This window comes from Heliangelus exortis, chromosome 18 (assembly GCF_036169615.1).
Source record: "Heliangelus exortis chromosome 18, bHelExo1.hap1, whole genome shotgun sequence".
Lineage (NCBI taxonomy): Eukaryota > Metazoa > Chordata > Aves > Apodiformes > Trochilidae > Heliangelus > Heliangelus exortis.
Window position 1 is genome coordinate 500,745 of NC_092439.1, and position 23,918 is coordinate 524,662.

At 56.9% G+C, this 23,918-nt stretch overlaps 4 protein-coding genes across 6 annotated transcripts; 1 reads left to right on the forward strand and 3 right to left on the reverse strand.

Moving 5' to 3' along the window:
- Positions 1-104: 104 nt before the first annotated feature.
- LOC139804708 (uncharacterized) lies at positions 105-2,339 on the reverse strand. 2 transcript variants are annotated; one of them, XM_071762201.1, is made up of 2 exons: positions 2,078-2,339; positions 105-1,715 (listed from the first exon to the last, which is right to left on the reverse strand). In XM_071762201.1, exons 1-2 carry the CDS (start codon positions 2,126-2,128, stop codon positions 471-473), a joined length of 1,296 nt encoding a protein of 431 aa, XP_071618302.1. In that variant the 5' UTR covers positions 2,129-2,339; the 3' UTR covers positions 105-470. The 2 variants fall into 2 exon arrangements, with proteins under 2 accessions (XP_071618302.1, XP_071618301.1); XM_071762200.1 differs by having other exon boundaries at positions 105-1,718; positions 2,078-2,338.
- A 2,495-nt stretch (positions 2,340-4,834) lies between these two features.
- DNAJC17 (DnaJ heat shock protein family (Hsp40) member C17) lies at positions 4,835-18,272 on the forward strand. Of its 2 annotated transcripts, none has more exons than XM_071762457.1 (11): positions 4,835-5,001; positions 6,160-6,229; positions 7,701-7,759; positions 9,025-9,112; positions 9,463-9,545; positions 9,751-9,847; positions 10,699-10,748; positions 10,957-11,034; positions 11,685-11,765; positions 12,468-12,596; positions 18,065-18,272. In XM_071762457.1, exons 1-11 carry the CDS (start codon positions 4,924-4,926, stop codon positions 18,185-18,187), a joined length of 936 nt encoding a protein of 311 aa, XP_071618558.1. In that variant the 5' UTR covers positions 4,835-4,923; the 3' UTR covers positions 18,188-18,272. The 2 variants fall into 2 exon arrangements, with proteins under 2 accessions (XP_071618558.1, XP_071618557.1); XM_071762456.1 differs by lacking the exon at positions 18,065-18,272 and adding an exon at positions 14,465-14,636.
- C18H15orf62 (chromosome 18 C15orf62 homolog) lies at positions 14,630-15,875 on the reverse strand. Its single transcript, XM_071762458.1, has one exon. The coding sequence runs from the start codon at positions 15,873-15,875 to the stop codon at positions 15,357-15,359; it is 519 nt and encodes a 172-aa protein (XP_071618559.1). The 3' UTR covers positions 14,630-15,356.
- Positions 18,273-18,498: 226 nt separating the features above from the next.
- GCHFR (GTP cyclohydrolase I feedback regulator) lies at positions 18,499-23,892 on the reverse strand. The gene is made up of 3 exons (XM_071762459.1): positions 23,843-23,892; positions 21,885-21,979; positions 18,499-19,305 (listed from the first exon to the last, which is right to left on the reverse strand). Exons 1-3 carry the CDS (start codon positions 23,876-23,878, stop codon positions 19,179-19,181), a joined length of 258 nt encoding a protein of 85 aa, XP_071618560.1. The 5' UTR covers positions 23,879-23,892; the 3' UTR covers positions 18,499-19,178.
- Positions 23,893-23,918: the final 26 nt, after the last annotated feature.

The following is a 23,918-nucleotide window of genomic DNA, read 5'->3' on the forward strand; positions in this document are numbered from 1 at the left end:
CCAGAGGAGAAGATGAGGGGGTCTGGGGAGGACAACCCAGATGCACCCAGGGGCCCTCTCACAACACCCACCCAGGTTGTTCAGACACATCAAAAGACACCAAATGACAGAAGGAACATCATTATATTTGGAGAGGGGTGCTTGACCAGGCAGAGGGCTCAGGAAGCTGTGTCTGGAGCAGCCCTGAGGAGCCCAGGACTGGGTGGTCCCTTCCCACCCCCTCCTGGAGTCCCTCATTTGCCACCAGCTCTGAGCCCTCTGCCAGGATCAGCTCCTTGGCACCTGGCTTGCTCCAGAGGAATTGTAACTCCAGAGGAATTGTAACTGATGGCACTGGCATGGCCTTCCCCTGGAGGAAGCCAGGATGTCACCTTCAGAGGGCTTAGAGCTGATTCTGACCCCTCCTCTGCTGGTCCTGGCTGCTTTCTGGGGCTGTGGGACCTGCCCTGGGATCAGCTCCTTCTCCCATCCTATTCTCTTGAGGAATCCCAGCATGTTCCCTGCTGGTGCTCACTCCTCTCTGAGGGGGCTGTGATGTCCACTTTGGGCCTTACAGATCTTCCCTCTGTGCCAGCAGCATCCTGAGCCCTGTCCTGCCCCTGCCTCCTGCTCCCTGGGGGGGGATGAGCTTCTCTACATCCACTGAGATCCCACATCTGGGACCTGACTGGGACCTTCTCTTGGGCCCTGGCGTGGCCACCAAGCTGGCACAAAGGGGACCTCTGGATCCTCTCTTGGACACTGCCATGGTCATCATCCTGCCCCCAGGGGGACTTGCTCCAGATTCCTTCTCGGGCCCTGGTGTGGCACAACAGGGACCTGGACCTGTCCCAGATGATTTCCTCCACCCTGGGGTGGCCATCAGGGTGCTGCACAGGGGACCTGCTCTGGACCTTCTCTGGGGCCCTGGGCTGCCCACTGAGGTGCTGCTGGAGGGACAGGCATTGGGCACTCTCCTGGGGTCCAGTGTGGCCATCACCCTGCTGCAGAGCTGACCCACTCTGGTTCCTGCCTTGGGCTCTGGTGCCGCCACTGAGCCCTTGCAAGGAGGGTCTGAATCGGACCTTTTCTGGGACCCTGGGGTGGGCAGAGAGCTGACACCAAGAGGACCTGCTCTGGACCCTCTGCTGGACCCTGGTGCAGCCACTGACCCCCCACAGGGAGGGTCTGAATCGGACCTTTTCTGGGACCTTGGGGTGGCCGGAGACCCGACACCGAGGGGACCTGCTCTGGACCTTCTGAGGGGCCCTGGTGAGGCCACTGAGGTTCTGTCCCTGGAAGAGTTTTGGGAGCCTGTCCTGGTCCCTGGTCTGGCCACCACCTTGGTCCCAGGTGTGAGGTCTGTGGTGTCCCATGGCTGTCGTGGTTCCTGCAGCCCCAGGCTGAGCTCCCTTTGCTCTGCACAGCTCCAGGGGGTGCAGCTCCTCCTGGTGGGGTGGCAGCTGCTGGCAGATGTAGGAAAACCTTCCCCGGCAGAGGGGACAAGTGGGGTGGCTGCACCCCCACTGCAGGATGCAGGGCAAGCAGAAGCTGTGCCAGCAGGGGCTCAGGAAGGCCGTGTTGCTGAGGCTGTCCTGGCAGATGGGGCAAATCTCCTTCCTGGAGGCATCCATCAGTGCAGCCTGGGGCACCTGGCTGGGGGTGGCAGCAGGGGAAGAGGTGCCCTGGGCTGCCAGCTCCTCCTGGGCTGCCCCGTTGTCCTCCTCTGCCATCTCCTGCTGCAAAGAGAAGGGACACAAAGCTCATCCATCACCTGCCCCCCAGACACAACCCGCAGGCAGCAGCAAGTGGATGGAGGGATGGGCTGAAGAGGTGACAGCTCTGCCCCAGGGTCCTGCATCTGTGGCCACAAATGCCAGGGACAGTCCTGGAGCAGATGGGTGGCACCAGGGACATCCCTGTGTGCTCCTGCTCCCTGGCAGGGTGGTGGATGTGGAGCTGAGGGCACCCTCAGCACGGTCAGCCAGGGCTTGGAGCAATCTGGAGGTGTCCCTGCCCGTGGCAGGAGTGGGACTGGGTGAGCTCCAAGGTCCCTCCAACCCAACCCCCTCCACAATTCCCTAATTCCATGACTGACCTCTCTGAGTTGCAGAGGCAGGGACAGGAAACGCTGGAAAGTGTTCCCCATCTTCCCAAGCAGAGCAGCAGAGGGCTGGGGGTGCAGGAGGTCAGGACCAGTGCCCTGTGTCCTGCTGGTGGCCCTGGTGATCCTCCCCGTGCCCTCATCGGGGACCTCGTGGGATGGGGGTCTTCATCTCCCCTCCTGCAGACAATGTCCCCCAGGCACCAGGGCAACTCTCAGGGCTGCCCCAGGCCTGAAATGGGGCATGTTGAGGGGGGGTCATTGTGACTCTGTGGTGACATGACAATGCTGTTGCTGACCCCACCCGGATGAGTTCCAGCCTTGGGAACAGGGGGTGAAAACCCCATCTGCAGAACCTACTGTGTCCAGTGCTGGGCTTCCAGAGTGTGAGAGAGGAGAGGAGCAGGAAGGAAGGCTCAGGAGCCAGTATCCAACCCAGTCTGAGACCTCCAGAGCTGACCGAGAGCCAAAGCAAATCCCTCTGCACCCAGGGGGCTTCTCTGCTCATTGAGTCTCAGGGTCACCTCTGGCACCTGCAGTGTGAGCAGGGGCTCCCTGCACCAAGGTCCCTGACCAGGGAGCAGAGTGGGAACACTTTCCAGCTTTCCAGCTCCTTCCTCACCGTGCAACTCTGCAGCAGGAGATGGCAGAGGAGGAGAACCAGGCAGCACAGGACCTGGCAGCTCAGGACCCTGCAGCTCAGGACCTGGCAGCTCAGGACCTGACAGCTCAAGAGGACCTGGCAGCTCAGGAGGACCCTGCAGCTCAGGAGGACCTGGCAGCTCAGGAGGACCTGGCAGCCCAGGAGGACCTGGCAGCTCAGGGTGTGGCAGCCCAGGAGGACTTGGCAGCTCAGGATGTGGCAGCTCAGGACCCTGCAGCTCAGGATGTGGCAGCTCAGGACCCTGCAGCTCAGGACCTGGCAGCTCAGGGGGACCTCACAGCTCAGGAGGACCTGGCAGCTCAAGACCCTGCAGCTCAGGACCCAGCAGCTCAGGAACCTGCAGCCCAGGACCCAGCAGCCCAGGCCACCTCTTCCCCTCCTGCCAGCACCAGCCATATGCCCCGGGCCACCTCTGAGGATGAGATGTGCCCACAGTGCCAGGACACCCTCAGCAGTGCATCCTGTGCTGCTGGGTGCAGGCACTGCTTCTGTGTGCAGTGTGTTCTGGAGTGGGCACACAGCCCAGCTACAAGCCCACACTTCCAGCAGACCCTTCGCCCCACCTTCCCCCAGCTGCAAACCCACAACCACGAGGAGCAGGACGACACGGATGACAGCAACAGGGAGACATTCCAGCCCCACTCTGTGGAAGGGAGGTGGCTGCGTTCTTCAGGCCAGCAGCACGGTGGAGGTCCTCACAGAGAGCACGGTGATGGCCACGCCAGGGCCTCCTGGATGGACCAAAACAGGTTCAGGAGGCAGCACCAGGATGGCCAAGCCAGGGACCCAGGGAGGGGACGCAGCAGGTCCAGCAGGCAGCATCATAATGGCCGTGCCAGGGATGAAGAGAGGGGACAAAACAGGTCCAGGAGGCAGCACCAGGATGGCCACGCCAGGGACAGAGGTAGAGGACGAAGCAGGTCCAGGAGGCAGCACCAGGATGGCCACGCCAGGGACACAGGGAGGGGACGAAGCAGGTCCAGGAGGTGGCACCAGGACGGGCAGAGCCAGGCTGAGGCTGCCCAGGGGTACAACTCATCCAGGAGCAGGAGGCGGCAGCGGAGCAGGGCTTGGGACACCGCTCACAACGAGGACGAAGCTCTGAGGCCCGAATGGGGCTTAGCAACCTCCTCAGGAAGGAGCGAGCACCGACAGCAAGCGGGCTGGGATTCCGCCAGGGAATGGAACAGGAGAAGGAGCCGATCCTGGAACAGGTCCCAGGCTCGCTGGGAACACTCGTGGGGCTACCACAGCGGACAGAACTGGTGGGGCAGGCACAGGGAGAGGACACGGAGCAGATCCTCCCTGTATCGCTGGGAAGCCCCCATGGAGCACCCAGGCACGGGCTCCTCTGCCAGGTGGAGGACATGGGGGAGCAGGGATTCTGCTCCAGAGGAGGAAATCCTGGATTATTCCAGGAGAGCTCAGGGGCCGCGCGGAGGCCGCGGTTCCCGGGCAGGGAGGAGAGCATCCCGGAGGAGGTCTGGCAGGCACAGGTAGCTCGTCCTGCCAGGGACCTTCAGCTGCGTGAGGAGCCCAGGGCACAGGGGGACAATCGGGGTGGTGGCTGCGCAGCTGCGGGGGGGGACGGGACACACATCGGGATGGTGGCAGTCGGATTGTCACCAACCGGCAGCGGACAGGATGGAGGCGGCCCCAATGCTCCTGCTGAGGGATGGCCAGCCCTGGCAGAAAGCTCTGCTGTCACCTCCTCGGGAGCCATGGACTCGAGGAGCCGGGAAGAGACCTCTGGAGATCACCGAGTCCAAGGACAACGGGAGCTGGGGCTGCCCAGGGCTGTTCCAGTCGGGCTCCGATCGGCTTCCAGCCCTTTCTGGGCAGCTTGTTCCAGGACCACCCCCGCCCCCCCAAAATAAACGAGTGATTCAATATTGTGGTCATTCCTTTAATTTCCCTTTCTCTTTTTGCTGGGAGCACTGGCAGTGTGACAGGGCACGAACGTGACGGGTGCTGTGCCCGGGACGCGCAGTCCCTCGGCCGGGCCGGAAAACTACCGCTCCCAGCATGCCCCGCGGTGCCCCGGGAGCAGCCCCTGCGGCGGGGTGGGCGCGGTGCACCCTGGGATTTGTAGTCCGGATGGCCGGGCGGGCAGGGGGAGGGCGGCGAGCGGAGACTCCGTTTCCCGTGGGGCGGGCGGCGGGGCGGGGAGACCGAAATGGCGGTGGATAAGGAGCTGCTGGAGATGGACCTGTACGGGCTGCTGGGGGTCGGCGAGAAGGCCTCGGAGAAGGAGGTGAGGGCTGTGACGGGGGGCCCGGGCCCTGCTCCTCGCTCCGGAGCGCGGCTGTGGCCGGGGGCTCGGGCCGGGGCTGCGGTCGCTGCTCCGCCGTGGTGGGGTTGGGGATCGCCGGCTGGAGGGGGTTTGTCCGGAATTCGTGTCCCTGGCGTGGTTCGTGGCCGTGGTGTCAGGAAAGCCCCGCCGGGGGTCCCGCATCCCGGTTGCTGGGGGTGGCTCTGCCTGCGGGAGCTGCCCCCGGGTCACCCGTGTGCGTTTTGTGGCTTTGGAAGGAGGCGTTTGGGGGTTTCCTTTGGTTTCCTTGGGGGGCAAACACCGGGCACGGGAGGGGAGCAGCTGAGCTGGGAGAGTGACCTTTGCAAGGGCAGGTCAGGCTCCGGGTAACTGAGCAGAGTTAAACTGGAGAGGGACGCTGTGGTTTTCCCCGTTTTTGGTTTTTTCCTGAGCAGCAGCAGTGTCCCAGGGTGAACCATGGAAGCAGCGAGTGTGTCTGAGGCTGCCTGGACATTCCCGGGGTGTAAAGCACAAAAAGGGGGATGAGGGGGATGGGATGATGGGGAGAGCCTGGAGGTGCGCTCAGCTTCCCTGCCCAGAGAGTTCCGAGGAGGAGGAGGCTGAGAAAATCCCAAAGTGGCTCTTGCGGAGCTCCAGCTGCTCCTCTCCCTTCCCAGGGCTGTGCCCACCAGGTGGAGCTGAGCCCCTGCTCCTGGGGGCAGAGAGGTGCAGGGGAGCGTTTTCATCCTTTGCAAAATCAGCCAAGAAAACAGCAAAAGAAACCCCCCCCCAAGAGCAATTTTGTTTGTTTGTTTCTGCAGTTTTGGGTTTGTTTTGTTGCTGGGTAGTTTGGTTTTTTTTTGTTTTGTTTTTTTTTTTAGGGGTTTTTTGGGGGGGGCAGGAGGGTTTTGTTTTGGTTCGGTGTTTTTTTTGGGGGGTGGGTTTGGGGTTTTTTTTTTTTGCTTTGTTTGTTTTGGGGGTTTTTGTGGATTTTTTTTTTTTTGTGGGTTTTTTGTTCGTTTGTTTTTAGGGTTTTTGGGTTTTTTTTTGTTGTTGTTTCTTTGTGTTTTGTTTTGTTTTATTTTTTTTTTTCCCCAAGTTGCTTTTCTCAACACAGACTGCCCAGCACCAACCAGCCCATGTCACCTCTGGCCCTTGCAGGTGAAGAAGGCTTTCCGGCAGAAGGCCCTGACGTGTCACCCAGACAAGAACCCAGACAAACCCCGAGCAGGTGAGAGGGACCCCAACACCTCTGGGGGTTGGTCCCACATGGACAGGATCCTGAAGTCTCCATCTGTGGGGCTCAGAGGTGTTTTCAGTGGCTGCTCGGGAGCCCTGGGGTTTGGGGTGAAGCCCAAAAAGGCCCAATAAAACTGTTTAGAGACAGAGTTTTAAGGCTTTAAACAGTAAAAGGTATTTATTTGTGGATCTGGGGAACTCCCAGCTCTCGCTGGACAAAAAGTTCCGAGGGTTAAGGGAAAGGGCTGGGGTGTTTATGCAGGAAAAGGGGAGGTTACAACATCCTTACCTTCTCAATTCTTGCTGACTTCATTAAATTGTTTCTTCTTATTTGTTGGTGGTGACATCCTTTATGTTCCATAACTTCCTTCTTATCTGTTGGTGGTGACCTTCTTGTGCAGATTTCACATTCTTTGGTGCCCAGCTGGTGCCTAAATGGTCTTGGCAGTGCCTTGTTTTAAGAACAAGACTTTTACACTTTTAATTATCTTTGAGACAGAAGCTGATCTCGTTCTGGCCTTGTGTTTGGTTACATTGTTCTAGTGGAAAATTACGTGTCTCGGCTGCTTTGTTCACTTCTTTCTCAGTTTAACCCTAAATTTTACTGGTTGTGAATACTAACATATTACAAGTTTTAATTCTACATAAAGTAGATTCACACAAACATCTTGGCCTGCTCTCCTCTCCTTACAGGAGTTAATCCTGTCAGGATCTTTCTCTTTCTCAGGGGTTGGACACAGACACATTGGGTTAAGAAACATCAGTGCTGAAATTTTTATTTGGTCCTCTCAAAATCTTCTCACACTCTACTCCAAGCCGTGCTGTCCCCAGTATTCTAATTACTATTTTAATTAACACCTCTCACAGTTAAAGCTTCAGTAGCAGGGTTATAAATCAGTTCAGTGCCTGTTTTTGCCTGTTAGAGGTAAGGTCCTGACTCTTTGGAACTTTGGACTCTTAGCAAGGTCCTTTTCCACCAGAAAATATATAAACTAAAAAATGAAAGTAGTATCTACCAGCAAAGAGAGGGAAGCTGCTGGGGGCTTTGGTGTTTGCAGAAGGTTGAGTAGGAGTTTGAGGTGTGTGGGGATGCCTCCAGCTTAGAGGGGAACATTCCAGGAGGAGAAATGCAAAGTTTGAATCTCGAGCTGCAAAGCTATTGCTATGAAAGGGAGAATTTCTTTGTGAGAGTGTCTTTCAGGCTGAGTGCAGGCTGAGCAGCTCTGTTGAATTCAAGTTTTCAAGATTTCTGTAAAAATTAAACAGCCCCAGTTCTGGTTTTACACTGAGGTTTGTGTAACAAATGCTGTCCTTTGGGTCAGGATGGCCCTGCCTGAAGGTTGGCTTACAAATACTTTGGAAAGAAGATTCTTCTTCCTGGTGTTCTGCAGGCTTCTTCCATCAGGAGTTGTCTTTCCTTGTCCATCTTCAGGCCACTCACATGGTTTTCCTCTCATTCCCAGCTGAAATCTTCCACCAGCTGTCCCAGGCCTTGGCCGTGCTGACTGATGCCACAGCCAGGGTAAGGATGTCTGTCCCACAGGGGGGTGGCTTTGTGGGGTGGTGATCCCTGATGGAAAAGTGCTGGAAACTCTCTTCCTGGCTGCCCTGCTCTCATCTCCCACTGTGATTTCATGAGTGGAAGTCTCACCTGTTACTCTCTGTAGCTCCATGAGACCAAACAGCAGGTGCCAGGTCAGAGCTTCTTGTTCTGATTTGATGTGCTCTGTCTGTCTGCTGCAAGGTGAGATACTGTCTTTAATTATGTGCTGGGCTGGGGCATATCCCGTTTGGAAAAAAATAAAATAAGTGATAAGCAGCACTGGCACAGGGAGATATTAAATTCCCATGGCAACAGTGCATGTGCAGTTCCCTCAAAGCCAAGGTCTGACAAATAAATCATCTCTGGATGAGACTGCCAAGGCTCAGCACCTTCCTTTCCATGGGGCAGAGGAGGCAGCAGAGCTGAACCACTGTGATGCTGTGACTGTCACCATCTCTGTGCTCTCCCTGCAGCACCAGTGCAGGCTGGGCTCTCCTCTTGCTGGGAGGAGGCAGCTGAGTGCCTGCTGCTCAGGGCCTGAAAGTAAGCTGAGCATGTGAGGAGAAAGAATAAAAACTAAAAATGAGCCAGTGGCACCCTCCAGCTAAACTCAGGAGAAGAAGGCATGTTACAGTCAGAGATGAGAGCATTTAGTGACATGAAATAGCCCTTGAAACACTGGCAATTAAACTTTTGGCTGCAAGAACATTTTGCCCTCTACATTTTAAAAAGGAAAAAGTGTGTAGCAAACCATTCCCCAGCAGGAGGCGAAATTGCCAGCTTTTCTAGTTTATGAACCAAGCAAGGGCTTTCCTGTGCAACTCTTCTGCAAGTAGCATCCTTCTGCACCACAGAAACGTTCCTGGGAGCCCAACATCTGCCTTGTGAATAAATATTTTGTATAAAATAGACTTTTACAATTGTAAAACTTAGTTCCAAGCCTGCTCTGTTAGCAGTGCTCCTAATGCTACTTTTGGCACATCCAGGAAACCAAAATGTTTCTCTCTCCAGTACACTCTGCAGTTATCCCAGACTTCCACACCCTTTTGGGCTCCATCTGGAGATCCTTGGGCCTCTTCTCCTCTTTTCAGGACATTGGTGTTTGTTTTCAACACCTTTAAGAGGAATGCTAGCTGGAAGCAGAAGAGGCTTCCCCTCTGCTCACAGTGCTTCAGTATCTGCTCTCCTCTCCATTCTCTCTCTCTCCTTTTTCTGCTTTCACATTTTCCTGTTGCTTTTGGCAGGCAGCCTATGACAGAGTGAGGAAGGCAAAGCAGCAAGCTGCAGAGAGGACACAGAAACTTGATGAGAAGAGAAAGAAAGTGAAGCTTGGTAATTAAAAAAAAAGCTACATTTCATTTTCTCTGCCCCCAAAGTCTTGGCTAGCTGGGTGTTTGCATTTCTTCTGGAACTCACCTCTGGTGGATCCCTTTGGGGTGGCCGTGGTTCCTTTACACCCAGGGCAAGGCAGCTGAAATCTGCAGGGGGAGGGAGCTGGGGCTCTGCTGAGAGCTCAGGCTGCTGGAAATTGCTGTGCCTGGGCAGAGCAGAGGCAGCAGAGCTCTCAGTGCTCTGCTTTGACACGAGGTCTGTGACCTCTCCATCCACCTTTGGTCAGCAGCAGCAGCAGCAGCACTGGAAATTCTCTTGGAACTGTTCTAATCTTGTTTCTTGCTCTGTAGATCTTGAAGCCAGAGAACGAGAAGCCCAGACCCAGGAGAGTGAAGAGGAGGAGACCAAGATAACGAGAACATTAGAACAAGAAGTAATTATCAGTTCTTTTATTTCTCTTGTCCCTGTGAGAAGAATTGCTGGAAGTTTTCACTCGGGACATGAGGGATCCCAGCTCAGGAGCACTTGAGATGTCAGGGAGGGTTCCCCAAAGGAATTTCCAGGCCAGGAGCTGTCCTTGGCAGTGTCCCTCTGGCATGGCCCATCCCTGGCACTGTGCTCTGCTCCCTCTGGTGCAGATCATCCGCCTGCGGGAGGAAGGCTCCCGGCAGCTGGAGGAGCAGCAGAGACTCATCCAGGAGCAGATCCGGCTGGAAAGAGAGCAGCAGATCCCAGGTGAGCAGAGATGAGGCTGGAGCCCTCAGCCAAACCCCCTCCCTGCAGGTGGGACCCCAGCTCCTCTGTGCAGACACAGCCTCCTGCCTGGGCACGGGGTCTTGCTCAGCCCCTTTTGAGGGATTAACCAGAAGTTTGGGATTTCTGCAGGGTTCCTTCCTTACACCTGGCATGCTGCTCTGTAGCACAGGGCTGCTGCTCCTTTCCCATTAATATTCCAAAGCATTGGATCTCCTTGGTCTGATGTGGAGCCTCACAGACATGCTGGAGGGAGCAAAATGGGGAATGATTCAAGTTGATAAAAGATAATGGGTCACTGCTTCTGTGTCCCCTTGAAGCTCTCAGTACTTCCCACCCCAAAGAGGCTCAGTGTGGGCAGTAAACTCTTTTGTCTGTGGTTGCTGAGGCTTTCTGGAACTTGATTCTCTTGTGTTCCTAGGATGTACACAGTCTGCATCCCAGGTTTGTGCAGAACAGCAACAATTCTGTCAGGAAGTGCTGATCTAAAGAGTTAAAAATGCAGCTAAAAACATCAGAGGTCCAAATGCAGAAACTCTTCTTGAGACCACCAGGGTTTTCCTGTCCTGCTTGTATTTTTACTCAGCTGCTTCCAGCCTTGATCGTGGCAACTCTGGGCAGCACAGAAGGGAAAAATGCTGACATTGAGTATTCAGCCTCTAGTACAGCTGCTGATGAGAGGGTTGCACTTGACTTTGGGGCTGAAATGGTCTGGTGGAAGTGCAGAGGTGTTTGCTGTTGCCATGGGGACGTTCTCAGGGCAAATTCTGTGCTAAGTGCCCAGGAGTTCTCACCCATGTCCTTGCCATCTTTTTCTCCTTTCCCCCCCTCAGGCAAACAAGAAAGAAACGGAGCAGAAGGCAAAGTAACTCCCAAGCTCAAGGTAAGACTTTAGGAAGTGAGGTCCATGAGCAGTGGCTCTCCTGTTCCCCAGACACTTTGCTCCCTTTGCTGGTTCTGCTGCTGAAATTGGCAGTTCTGGGAGTGCAGCTGGAATCAGCAAACTGGGTTGTTGTGCCTGTGGCAGGAGCTGCACTGAATGTGGCAAAAGATGTGAAACTGTGCAAAGTTACCTTGTGTTTGTTTCCCAGCTGAGATGGAAATGCAGGAAGGAAGATGAGACGAGAGGAGGATACTCAGAAGATGTTCTGCTGAGGATCCTACAAAAGGTCCTGTCTGAAACTCTCCTACTCCTCATCTTCCCCAGCTCTCAGTGGTGTAAGAGGATGGTAAATTCTGGGCAGCTCTGTATGAACCAGAGTGGCTCACTGTCCAGCTTTCTCACTCGTGCCATTTCCAGAAGCCCATTAGCTGTGAGCAGGCCCCCAGCTCTCTCTCACCTCTGTATCATTCCCCCAGGGACTCCTGCATTCCATGAGGGACTCCAAACTCTCCCCACTGAGTTGTTAATCCACGTGTGAAAGTCAGTCTGGCTGTGGGGTTCTGCTGCACTTTTCCCTCTGCTTAAAGCCCTGAGTATGAGCTGCTGTGGGAAGTTCAGAGATGGGAACAGAGAAGCCTTTGATCTGCTCCCTGCATCTCTTTGATCTGTATTTTCCCTGCATGCAACTATCTCCTGCAGCTCTGACTCCTCTTGCACTGGGGCTTGCTGGGAGCAACGTGTGGAGCTCCATGACTCCCCAGAATTATTTCCTGAAGGGGCAGAAATTGTGGCAGGTTGGGATCAGTGGGAGCTCCAGCCTCACCTCTGTGAAACACCTCTTTTCAGTGCCTTGGTTCCAACAGGTGGACTCAGCTTCTTCTCTTCTGGGTCTGTAATTAACTTTTCCTTCCTCCTTTTCTTCCTGGCTGCTGGCAGTATGGTGAGGTGCTCAACTTGCTGATCTCCAGTAGGAAGACTGGGAGTGCAGTGGTGGAGTTTGCAACAGTTAAAGCTGCTGTAAGTCTGGGGGGGACCCCGGGTGGGGGTTGTGGAGGGGAGGGTCAGCACCTGGGGGTGCTGCTGTGTCATTAGGGCAGTGGGATGGGTAATGGGAGTCTGAAGGCTGCAGGAAGGGAGTGGCAGGGCTGGAGGCATCAACCCAGAGCAGGTCATGCACAGCAGCAAGCAGGCTGGGCATGGAAAAGGCAGAGGAAAGAGGCACCCTTTAGGCAGCAGGCACTGAGCCATTGAATCAGCTCTGGCTGCAGGTGAGTGACCCAGTGTGGAGATGGGCTGAGTGAGTTCTGGAGGCTGTATCAGGCATTTAGAGCTGAAAAGAAATCAGGATCTCTGCCCTCACTGTCAGTCAGAATACTCTGTGTGGCTGTGGAAAGAGAACTTATTTCCCTTAACTCTAGCAGTTCCATCAACTTCCACCAGCTGTACAAGAATCTCCTTGTTACCCCTTCTTTCACTTGTATAGCTAATAAGCAAAAACCTCAAGTTCTGTGAGCTGTTTATGAGATCCTGGCAGTGGTGTCTTCCAGCTGTGCTTGCTTAGATCTGGACCCTCAAGGGTGTTTCTCACAGAGGGCAGCTGTGGAGTTCCCCCTGTGTGTGCCCTGATCCTGCCTGAGATGGGAAATAAGATTGTTAGTGACCCGTGGGGGAGCAGGGTCTGAAATCCAGGTGGTGATGGAAGAATTTTTTTATTGGTAGGAGATGGCTGTGAAGAATGAAGTTGGGTTGATAAATAATCCTCTGAAGATTTCCTGGCTGGAGGGGCAGCCCCAGCACAGCCCCAGCACAGCCCCTCCTGACAGCACCAGCCAGCCCAGGACTTCACAGGTAAGGAGACCAAGGCTGCTGTTATTTAAATCTGTTTCTATAGCAACCCAAATTTTAATTTGCATTTAGGGTGAGACATGGGTATTCCTGCCAAGAAGCTCTTGCTGAGCTACCTGCCTGTCCTGGGGTCGTGGCTCCTTTGCAGGAACCTCTGCCTGAGCAGCAGCGTGCTGAGAACACAAGTGGGAGCCTGGCAGGGGGTTCTTGGCTCTGTTGGCTCCTGGCAGGATTTATCTTGGCTTGTTTCTAGAGCTGAGGCTTGTCAGTGTGGAACTGCAGCATCTGCTGCCACGGAGGATTAGCTTGGTGGAGCAGGAAGGGCTGAGCAGGTTAAAGCAACAAGTGGGGATGGGGATGCTGTGTCCTGGCAATCCCCTGTGGGACTGGGGAGCAGCTGGGGAGGAGTTACAGCCAGGGACTCCCCTGCCTTCCAACAACTGCCCTGCTGGTGCCTCTGGGTCCTTTCTGCTGCTTTTGTGACTAAACTCCTGTGGTTTCTGTGGTTCCATTGCACTCGTGCTGCCCAGGTTCAGATCTCCAAACTGCTCTGGTTGCTGCCTTTCCTAGTTCCTACTCCAGACTCTCCTGCTTCCCCTGGGATGCTTCCAAAATCTGTGCTGTGACCCGTAGCTTCTCCTGGCTGTACTGCTTCCAATTCCCTCACTCTTTCTCCTCAGCTCTCTGACTCCAGACTATGCAAAATGAGTTCTTTCAACCTGCCCCAGCCTCCTCCCTGCTCATCCTTTCATACCCAGTCTGGCTCCCCAGCCATCAGGGCCCACATTCCTGCTTTCAAGCTGTACTCATCCATTCTGATTCCTGCTGCCCTCGCTTCCTATTTGCTGCTCCCTCCCAGTGGCTCCTATTTCTGTCTGAATCCACCCCCAGGTTTGCTCCCACTCTGTGCAAGTGCAGCTCCTTCCCAGCTCAGCTCCAGACACCAGCCCAGGAGCTGCCAGGTTCTCATGGTAACACACTCACTGCTTGTCCCCTTCAGAGCTGTGTCTGCTCCCTGCTGGGGCACTCAGCCAGGAGCTGAGCTCCAGAGCCTTCAGAGGAAAGGGGGGCTTCAGAGCTGGGGGGCTTTGGGAGCAGTTCCCAGGTGAAGGCAAAGCAGGAGCTGTGCTCTGAGGAGGTGGGCAGATCCTTGTCTCCACACTCCTGCTGGGTTTCTTCACATCTCCAGCACTGGGTACAGGTTGTCCAGCAGTTCCTGGAGAGCTGCTGGAGCCAAACAGGCAAGTTATGCTTGAATTACCAAAGCTGTGGCTTGGCCAGCATTCCCTGAGGCTACTGGAGAGCAGTGACTGCTGATTGCTGCAGCTCTGCCTGGTTCCAAGCACCCAGAGCTGATTTTCCCACTACAGCATCCTGAAGCTCTCCCTCTGGGGAGGTCTCACCTTGCACCTCAGGCAGTGGCACCTCCCTGCCAGTGCCCCTCACCCCCTTTGGGGCTCATTCAGCCATCACGTGCTGGGAAAAGCCTCCTGCCTGCCCCTTTTGGATCTTTTCTAAGCTCCTTTGAGGTTTCATAGACTTTGGTTTGTACTGTCTGCCTTTGTTGTGAGTCTAAGAAGGATAAGAGCCCCCTCTGCCTTCTCTGAGCCATCTCTGTGCCCTTTGCTGTAGCTGCCAGCAGAGCCTGTGGCTGCCTGGGTGCAGGAAAGTTTTCCTTCTGCTCAGATCCTGGTGTCTGATCTAGCTACCAGCAAGGCAGGCAGTGGTGACCCAGCAGTTCCTGCAGTTCCTGTGTAGTAGTTTGCTCCAACACTGCCTGAAATGTTCCCAGCCTGGCAGGAACCTCCCCAGTGCCCCGGGATGGGGTGAAGAGCTGCTCAGTGCTGACCCCAGCTCTGTGCTCTCCCCAGGGGCAGGTGAAGCACCAGCAGCTCCAGAGGAGCAGAGCCAGGCTCTTCCTCACCCTCCCCAAAGCCTCAAGTGCCAGAGAGGGCAGATCTTGGTCACTGCAGGACAGGCACCTCTGCCCAGGGCTCTCTCTGCTTTGCTACCAGTGAAATGAGGCAAGCAGACACTTCCAGTCACAGATACATTTATTCTTCCTTATCTGTACAGCTGATAGATCAGTGCATGCTCCAAGCAGCAGTATCTAGAGAAACTTCTCCTGCTAGTAAGATAAACAAACTGCAGTTGCTGTATCAGAAGCCTAGGTGGATGCTTACCTGTTTCCAGGCTGGGAGTGCCAACTGCACTTGAGTTGGGAAAAAAGAAACCCACAAGGAAACAAACAGGAAAAAAAAAAAGAGGGATGGCTTTTTTTTTTTTTTTTTTTTTTTTTTTTTTTTTAACATCCAGACATGGTGGGAGTAGAATCCCCAGGTCCTGTGTCTTGACCCCTGCCACAGCTCTGGCAATGCTGCTGCTTCCTTGCAAGCCTCCTGCTTATCCACAAGTGCTGCAGGTCGTGTCCCTTTCTGTCCCTGCTCCCAGTGTCACAGCCACAGCCCCAAAACACTGAGCAGCTCTGTCCTGGGAGGAGGAGGAGGAGAAGCAGAGTCTGGAGTGGGAAATTCCCAGACGTGGATACTCGAAACCCTCCCAGGATTCCAGCAGACAGGGCTCCTGTCTGAGCCTCCTGTGAGCTCTGCTCCAAAGGGCTCCTGGGCAAGGACAGGGACAAGGACAAGGACAGTCTGTGGCAGGTGAGGTGGGGACAGCAACAGGGACCAGGCAGGAGGGCAGTGCTGCAGCATCCTTCCCACTGGGACAGAGCACACGGGGGGTGTCACATGAGAAATACCTTCAGATGGCATAATCCCTGGGGTTCTGTTTCCTGAGGGTCTGCAGCACATCCTCGAGAAGAGAGAGCCCCAAATCCACCTTGAAGGAGAGGAAGGGATCGGGCAGGTCGGGCAGAGCTGTGCCCGGCGTCTCGGCCGCCCCGCAGGCTGCACCCTGCTCCTTGTGCTGGGACTGAGTCTGGGTGGCTTTGTGGTACTGGGGAGCAGCCCCAGAAAAGGAGAGGTCAGGGTGGGAATCTGTGTGGTCGATGATGTTGGGGCAGCTGGAACTGTCCAAGTAGAGCCGGGGAGGCTTGGGAGGTGCTTGTGCCTTGGCAAGGTTTTGCTCACTCTGGTATGAGAGGTATTCAGACTTGTCCTTCAGATCCCTCAAGCATTCCCTCTTCTGCCCATCACTGTCCAGAGTGTGGCTGTTCTGGTTCAGGATGATGACTTGGTTGCCCAGCTTTTTGTGTCTCCTGAGCGAGAAACGTCTGAAGAACGTTGTGGACTTGATGGAGCCTCTCCTCCAAGTATCCATGCTGATGGAAGGCACCCAGGAGGAGGAGGAGGAGGAGGAGGAAGCTGCTGACTCCTCACAGCCAGGTGTTGGGCTTCAGTTGCAGGATCAGCAGCGAGCCACACAACAGGAACAACCTCTTCCTTCCCCGTTCCTGTAGCTGGAAGGAAAACAGAGAGGCTGGCGTTGCAGGAAATGCAAAGTGCCCGCTCCCTCCCCGGGCTGAGCAGCAGACTTGGAGGCTCAGGAGTCTCCTTCTTCAGTGGGGAGGGAATGGCAGTGCCTGAGCCTCCTGAATCTGTGCTGCAGGAGCGAGCTTGTGAGGAGCAGCCCAGGCACAGTCACCATGAGAACAGCTTTGCTCCAGCATCCAGAACAGAAGGGCACTCGGTGCCATGGTAACCAGCACCCTTCTGGGGAAGGGCAGGGTATAAAAATCTCAGTGGGTGGCGAGGAAGGGAGAGGGTGACTCAGTCCTGCTGGGGGAAACCGAAGGAATGCAGTCGAATGGAAGGTTACAAAGGCAGCAGAAGGCAGAGGTAGAAGGCAAAGGTTGGGAAAATGGAATCAAAATCAACTTACGGTGAGCCGGAGCCGTGCCCGAGTCTAACAGGTGGGGAGGAGGAGGAGGAGGAACTCCTGGAGCACGAGGAAAACCATGAGCACCACGTCCAGCACCACGCTGGGAGGTTGGAGGAAGCCAAGTCCAGGGGGCAGTCAGCCAGGTGGGAGCCACAACAATTTAAAAAAAAAAAACCAACCCCACTGCCTCCTTCTCTTGCTGTGCCTCCCGTCGCTGCAGCTCCCTGTCTGGATGTGTTTGTTTTGAGCCAAGCCCTTGCTGAGTCAGCCACGTCAGGAACTGGGCTTTGCACCCACTGGTAATTGCCAGGCTTGCAGGAAGGAGTAGGAGTGTGTGGAGTGTGGAGTGTGGAGTGGCAGAGCCCCAGCCCACGCTCCCCCAGCAGAGCTCAGCACCACCTCCTGGGTCGGGTCCTGCCGATGGTTCCTTCTCCCCGCGCTCCCCTCTCTGCCCCTGCTGCTTGTCCCAGCAGAGCTCCCCACGGGGCCAGGACTCATCTCCCTGCTCTGTTTTTAAATTTACATCCCGGAGTGTGAGGCAGTGATTCAGGTTTGTGCAGGTGATTCATCTGTGAGCCTCAGCCAGGCTGTGCCATCCAGCCAGGCAGGTGACAGCACCAAGGTGCCCCTGGGGAGTGGACCTTGCAGAAACCTGGTTCTGATGATCCCCTCTGCTGCTTCCCCGGGCAGAGGGGAACCCTGTGAGTGCAGTGCTGAGAGGAGGCTTCATTCATGCAGCTCCTGAGAATCCAATTACAGCCTAATTAGTCTCCTCATTTCCCAGTCTCCATTTCTCATCTGCTGGGGGCTCCTGGCTTGTCCTCTGCAGCTGGAGGAGCCACGGTGCTGGCACAGGAGAAAAATCTGCACTCACCCCATTCTCCTGCAGAATCTTATTTTGCTCTTCTGTGGCCTTTTCCATCTCTGCTGGAGGAGTCCTTGAATCACCACTAAATCCAGTTCCTGGGAAAGCGAACGTGGGATTTTTTTCTTTTTTTCCCATTCACCTTCTGTGCAGATGCTTTTATTTCTACCTGAGCTGCCAAGGGAGTGAGGTGGATGTTGATGTTTCCAGGCATTGCTGTGCTTCAAATCCCTCTGAAAGAGTGAGGCCACCTACGAGTGTGGAAGCAGAGAGCCAAACCCCCCCTCTGCTCTGTGCTGTCACCTGCTGCCCACGTTCCTTGGGGAGAGGCAGTGATGTGACAGCTGCAGAAAGGCTCCCGAGAGCTTTTCCATGAGCTGGAACACTCATGGGTCAGGTTTGGGGAGGCACGGGGTGGTTTGCTTTCCTCAGCTGTGTGTAAACCACACAACAGTTGGGTGATTATCCTATATTTTTATGGCACTGGCCTTATGTGAGGGGTGAAGTGTACGCTGGGCTCTGCTGGCTGAGCACACTGCCCTCCCAAAACAACTTCCCTGCTTTCCCGGGAGCAGCCCCAGGAGCAGGATTGGGGTCCTGCCTGGGTCTCCTGGCTCCCTGCTCTCACCCTTGCTCTGTTTCTCCGTGTTCTCCGTGCTCCTGACCGGGGTCCCACCTGGGGATGTGGTGTCTGGGGGGCTGTGGGTGGGAGCTCTGGGTGCATTCCTGTCCCTGCCAGGCTGTGTTTCTTTCCTGCCCACAGGGATCCGTGGTCTCGGAGCGGGATTACGAGAGCCTGGTGATGATGAGGATGAGGCAGGCAGCAGAGAGGCAGCAGCTGATCCAGCAGCTCCAGAGGGAGGATGAGGAGGAGTCTCACACCTAGCAGGAGCCAGGACAGCTTCCCCACCCCAGCCCATCATCCTTCATTTCCAGAGCTGCTTCTTAAGTCAATAAACCTCCTTTTTTTTAAAGTCAGTGTAGGAGTATGGACTCACAGGGACTGCAGCCCTGACCCCAGGGCAGGAGAGCTGTGTCAGCTTCACTCTTGGGGGGCTCAGCCCCCAGGCTGTGTGTCCCCAGCAGCTGCAGGTGGCAGAGGGGAGGGTGTGAGAGCTGCTCCCAGGAGCTGCTTTTGCAGGAGCTGTGGCTCCATGAGGCTGTGGCTGTTTGAAACAACCCCCAGAAAGACACTGCTCTGTCTGGAGAAATGTTTATTGATGGTGGCACCTCTGCAGCAGGGGGGATGTACACTCCAAACACTCCAGCATTGCAACAGCTGCTGTTGAGGTGACGGAGCCTGTGCCTGAAATGTTCACAAGACTTTATGGGGCTGTGTCAGGAGCAGTGTGTAACCTGTGTGTAACCTGTGAGTGAGCCACACAGCTGCTGCTGACCACAATCCCAGCTGGGAGAGAAACTCAAAATCCCCATCTCTCAGGGAGCACTCTGTAGGTTCAGCAGCTCCTGCTCACGTTCTGGGGATGAGGTGTCCTGGCAGCCCTGCACGTCCTCCCCGTGTCCCCCCCACCCAGGAGAAGACACAGCCCAGACCTCCCCGGGGCAGCCCCGAGGAGCAGGCAGAGCAGGCTGTTCTGTGAACTTCCTCCAGTGCATGCTGAAGAGGAGATTTAAATGGGAAAAGAGGGCATTTGCCAGCCTGCTGTCCAGAGGGATGCAGAGATGGAGCCATCTGCTCCCTTCCTCCCCCTCCACCCTGGGGGCTGCTGAGTTGACCCCGGGTTGAGTTTTGCCTCCTCCCCCCCCGCACCCGGAGCCTGGGACAGAAAGGAATCAAGGGGAAAAGTTTGCCAGGAGTCCTGTGGGAGATGTTCCTCGGCAGGGTCTTGTCCAGGAGGGACCCTGAAGCCCCCCCCTCAGTGCTCCTTGTGCAGGCACCAGACCAGGGTCTGTCCCACGCCCGTCATGCTGACCACACGGTAGCCACAGCTCTCCAGCTTGTCCAGCACCACCCGAGGGGCATCGTTCACGTAGTACTCCCAGCTGCAAGCAGGGAAAAGAGGGCACGGAATGAGGGGGAGAAAGCAGAGATGCCCTGCTGGGAAGGATTCTTCTTGCCCTAATGGCTGCTGAACCCATGGGAGACCCCAAAGTGCCCACCCCTGGCACCCGGGGGCATCCAAGGGTTTGGCCAAGCAGCTGGGGAAGTGCTCAACCTGCAGGTGCCAGAGCAAGGAGGAAACCTGCCCAAAAGGGAAGGGTTTGGGGTAAACTGGGTTTGGGGAGCGGCTGCCCAAAGCCACGTGGTGCTGGGTGACCTGGGCTGGGGCTGCAGCTCAGGGGGTTCTGTGGGAATTCGTGGATTAGGAGGGGAATCCCTGCCATGGAGGGAAGAAGGATCCGGGTGCTGCTAAGGAATGAGGAGCCAATGTTTTGCCTGCCTGGCTGTAGGTCGGGGGTGGCTTTGAGAGCTTGTGCTTGAAATTTGGGGGGATGAGGAAAAAAACTGCTGCCTTCAGCCAAGAGTTAAGCCTTTGAAAAACCAGAAGTCATCAGAGCTGCCAAAGGGGGTGGATGGAGCTCAGTTCCCCTTGGGACCTGCTCTGAGGCTTGGGATCTCTGCCCAGGGGGTCCTGGAGCAGGAGGGGAACCCAGGGAAAAGAGAGGGGGTGGGGAGGGGAAGGGCAGCAGAACACAGACACAAACTGGGCTGGATTAGGTGGGAAGCAGCAGAGCTGAAGCCCTGGGTCTGTCCCTGTGGATGGGTGCAGATGGGAGAAGCCTCACAATAGCTGAGCTTTGGGTGAGTCACTGCTAATGATGGGCTGCAGCACCACTGGGATCTTGTTTGGGCACCTTGACAAAGACTTTCCTGATCTTCATACTAATAACAATTAAAAAAAAAAAAAAAAAAAAAAAAAAGAGAAAAAAGAAAAAAAAAGCAAACCACCCAAAACCGTACCCAAAATTGTCCCTGCTAAGGCTGCAAAGCATGAGTGGAGCAGGGGGGGTGTTTAAGGAGGGAGGTGTGCAGGCTGCTGTGTCTCAGGACAGATTACACTGGGCTGTAATTACAGATGTGGTGTCAGGATAATGTGTGATCAGCAGTGCCTTTGAACTTGGAGCTTTCTCTGCCAGGCTTCCCACATCCCTTGGGATTCACGGGCTGGAGTTGGGCGATGTTGTTCCCATTGTGCAGAGGAAGGAGCTGAGGAGGGGACTTTGTTATTTGCAGGAATTTCACAGAAAACTGGAGGGGGGGGGAGGCTGAGAAGGAAACGTGCCACGGGCAGAGCCTTCAACAGGAGAGTGCTGAGGCTGGGACAGCTCCTTGGAGGTGTCCCCGAGGTTCCCAGCTGCCATCTCAGCTCCCTGGAGGGCAGAGCTTGGCTGGGGAACATCTCCATCCAAGCCCGAGCAGGTGCCTGAAACCTCAGCTCCCCAGATCTGGCAGAGAGGGACAGAGGGCTGGGTCTGCATGTCAGAGCAAGCAGCTCCTGGCTTCCCGTGGCAGGGGACGGGCCCCACAGCCACCCATGGGTGGCCCCAGCAGGATCCCCACAGCCCAGGGTGGGGTTGGCTCCCCCTCTGCTGGGGCTGGGTTACCCCCAGGGCTCTGGCTCTGCCCCTCAGAGCTGGGAGGCAGGGATGGGGGTGCCTGCCTGGGCCCAGCAGCCCATAATAATTACCTGTCATTCGTTAGAGCTGCAGAGCAGCACCAGCCCTCTCCCTAATTAGGGACAATTAAGCACTTCATCCCTACAGTCCCCCAGCAGGTCCCTGCTGCTCAGACCTTTGCTCTCAGGCTCCTGCCGGGGTTGTGGTGAAGGTTTTGGGGCTTGGGGGAGGACAGGAGGTGAGTGTCCTACAGCCAGGTGAGTGTCCTACAGCCAGGTGAGTGTCCTGCAGCCAGGTGTGTGTCCTGCAGCCAGGTGAGTGTCCTACAGCCAGGTGAGTGTCCTGCAGCCAGGTGAGTGTCCTGCAGCCAGGTGAGTGTCCTACAGCCAGGTGTGTGTCCTACAGCCAGCAGTGTGTCCTACAGCCAGGTGAGTGTCCTGCAGCCAGGTGAGTGTCCTGCAGCCAGGTGAGTGTCCTACAGCCAGGTGAGTGTCCTACAGCCAGGTGTGTCCTGCAGCCAGGTGAGTGTCCTGCAGCCAGGTGAGTGTCCTACAGCCAGGAGTGTGTCCTACAGCCAGGTGTGTGTCCTACAGCCAGGTGAGTGTCCTACAGCCAGGACTGGAGCCTGGTGGGCAGGGGGGGAATCTCCCAGCTCTGCTCCAGATCCTGGAGCTCTGTCCCTGACTGGGGCTGCTGGTGGCCAGGGCTCAGGTGTTGGTAGCCACATCCCATCCTGGGGATGTTCTCCCCCTCCTGTGCAGGGACACAGCCCCCATGGGGTGACACAAACCCGGCTGGATTCAGGGCTTCAGGGATTTGTTTTGCTTCGTGGTTTGGTTTTTCCCAGAGGAAAACGTGAGGTGAGATCTCAAAGTGGGGATGAAGGGAAAGAGAGAAAAGAAAGAGGAAAGAAGTGAGGAGGAAGTGAAGGATGTGTTGGTTGGTAAAACATCTCCCCTGGGAAGGATCAGGGGGAGCCCGAGCTGGGCCAGGGGGGGACTTACAAGTGGTTGCCCATCATGTTCCTCTTGGTGGCCCCCAGGAAGGTCATCAGGCCGGGATCTGAGTGCTCATCCCCCACCATGGTGGGACCCACCTCCTGCAGGAGAGGCAGGGGAGGGCTGAGGGAGCAGTGCCACCACATCCCCTCCCCACACTCCCAGTATGGCTCCAGTAAGGGCTGGACTGGGAAGGGAATGAGTGCCAGCCCGGGACAGCAGGACCTTGGTGGCTTTGCCCCGGGATCCAGCTCCAGGGGGTTTGTAGGATCGGGATGAGGCGCTGCTCCCATCTCAGGGTGCAAACCCCTCAACCCCCCCGTGTTTTACCCCAAAACCAGCACCCCCGGGGAGCCTTCGGGAATGGCTCCAACTGGGAAGGGTGAGGAGCAGGGAGCCAGGGGGTGTCTGGGGTGAGCAGGGACAGTGACATTCCCTGGGGAGCTGGGGGGGGGGAGATGGATGGAGCCTCCTCACCCCCCAGCCTGACACAGGGGATGTCCCAGGGGACTCCCCCTCCCCCTGGCCACTGCTGGGCAACCAGTAGCCAAACCCCAGGGCCGGGGGGGCATTTCCAGCCACTGCTCCAGGCCCGGTTCCAGGCTGGGGCTGTTTGCTTTGCCCAGGCAAAGGGCGGCTGCCAAGGTCCCCGGGGAGGGGGACGGGGACAGGGAGAGGGGACAGGGAGAGGGGACAGGGAGAGGGGACAGGGAGAGGGAGAGGGGACAGGGACAGGGAGAGGGGAGAGGGAACAGGGGAGAGGGGAGAAGGAACAGGGACAGGGAGAGAGAGAGGGGACAGGGGAGAGGGGACAGGGACAGGGGAGAGGGAGAGGGGACAGGGACAGGGACAGGGGACAGGGGACAGGGAACAGGGACAGGGGAGAGGGGACAGGGACAGAGAGAGGGGACAGGGGCAGGGACAGGGGCAGGGGAGAGGGGACAGGGAACACGGACAGGGGCAGGGGCTCCTCCAGCCCCGCTGCTCCTGCCGGGACACGGGCACACGGAGCTCTGCCCTCTGCCTGCTCCGTAACCACAGCACCCAGCACCCAGCACCCAGCACCCAGAGCCGGATGATGCTCGGGTGCCCCTGCAGCCCCCCCGTTCCCTTGGGCACCTCCAGGAGCTGCTCCCAGCCCCCCCCTCTCCCCCGTTGCTTTTTTTTTTTTCTTTTTTTTCCACCCTTCCTGTGGCGAACCCTCGTGCTTTGGGGTTTATCACTGCCCCTTCGGAGAAGGGAAATTAAAACGGAAGCGCGGGGCTGTCTGCTCCGGCTGGAGAGGTGCCTGGCGGCGGGGGGCAGGGGGGGCAGTGACCTCCGCCTGGGCTGCAGCCGCTCAGAAAGAACATTTCCTCCTTGGTTCGCTGCCAGGGGGGCCCGGCCGCTCTTCTCCCCCCGGGAAAGGGGGATTTGGGGGGGAGGGAGCACCTCCGGGGGGCGGAGGGGGGGAAGGAGGGGGGGCTTTGGCGCTCGGGGGATCCTACAGCGAGTTCTGGGGTTCCGGGGAGGGGGGTGACAGCCCCGGGGGGCTGGGGGTGAAGGGGGCAGGGGGGTGGGTGGGCACCGAGGGGTCACAGCAGCTGGGGGGGGCCCTGCCGGGGGTCCCCCGATTGTCTGTGTGTCCCCCCCAGCAGCAGGCACAGCCCAGCCCGGGATGGCAGCTGGGGCTGAGCGTGTCCCTGCCCCACGCGTGGCCCCGCGTCCCTCTCACACACCCCACCAGTGTCACTCCCGTCGGTGCCCGTATCCCCCCCACCCGTGTCCTTTCCCCCCCTCCCCAGCAGCCCCTCTCGGTGTCCTTGTCCCCCCCGTCCCTGTCACCCCCTCCCGTGTCGCCCTTTCCTCTCCGTGTCGCCCCCACTGTCCCCGGCAGCTCCCGTCGGTGTCCCCCCCCCTCGTCCGTGCGCCCCCCACTCGTGTCACCGTGTCACTCGTGTCCCCCCAGCCCCTCCCGGACCCACCATGCGGATCTGGGTGCTGATCAGCAGGTACGGCATCCTCCGCCGCTCCCGCCGCTGGTACCGGGGGTGGTACCGG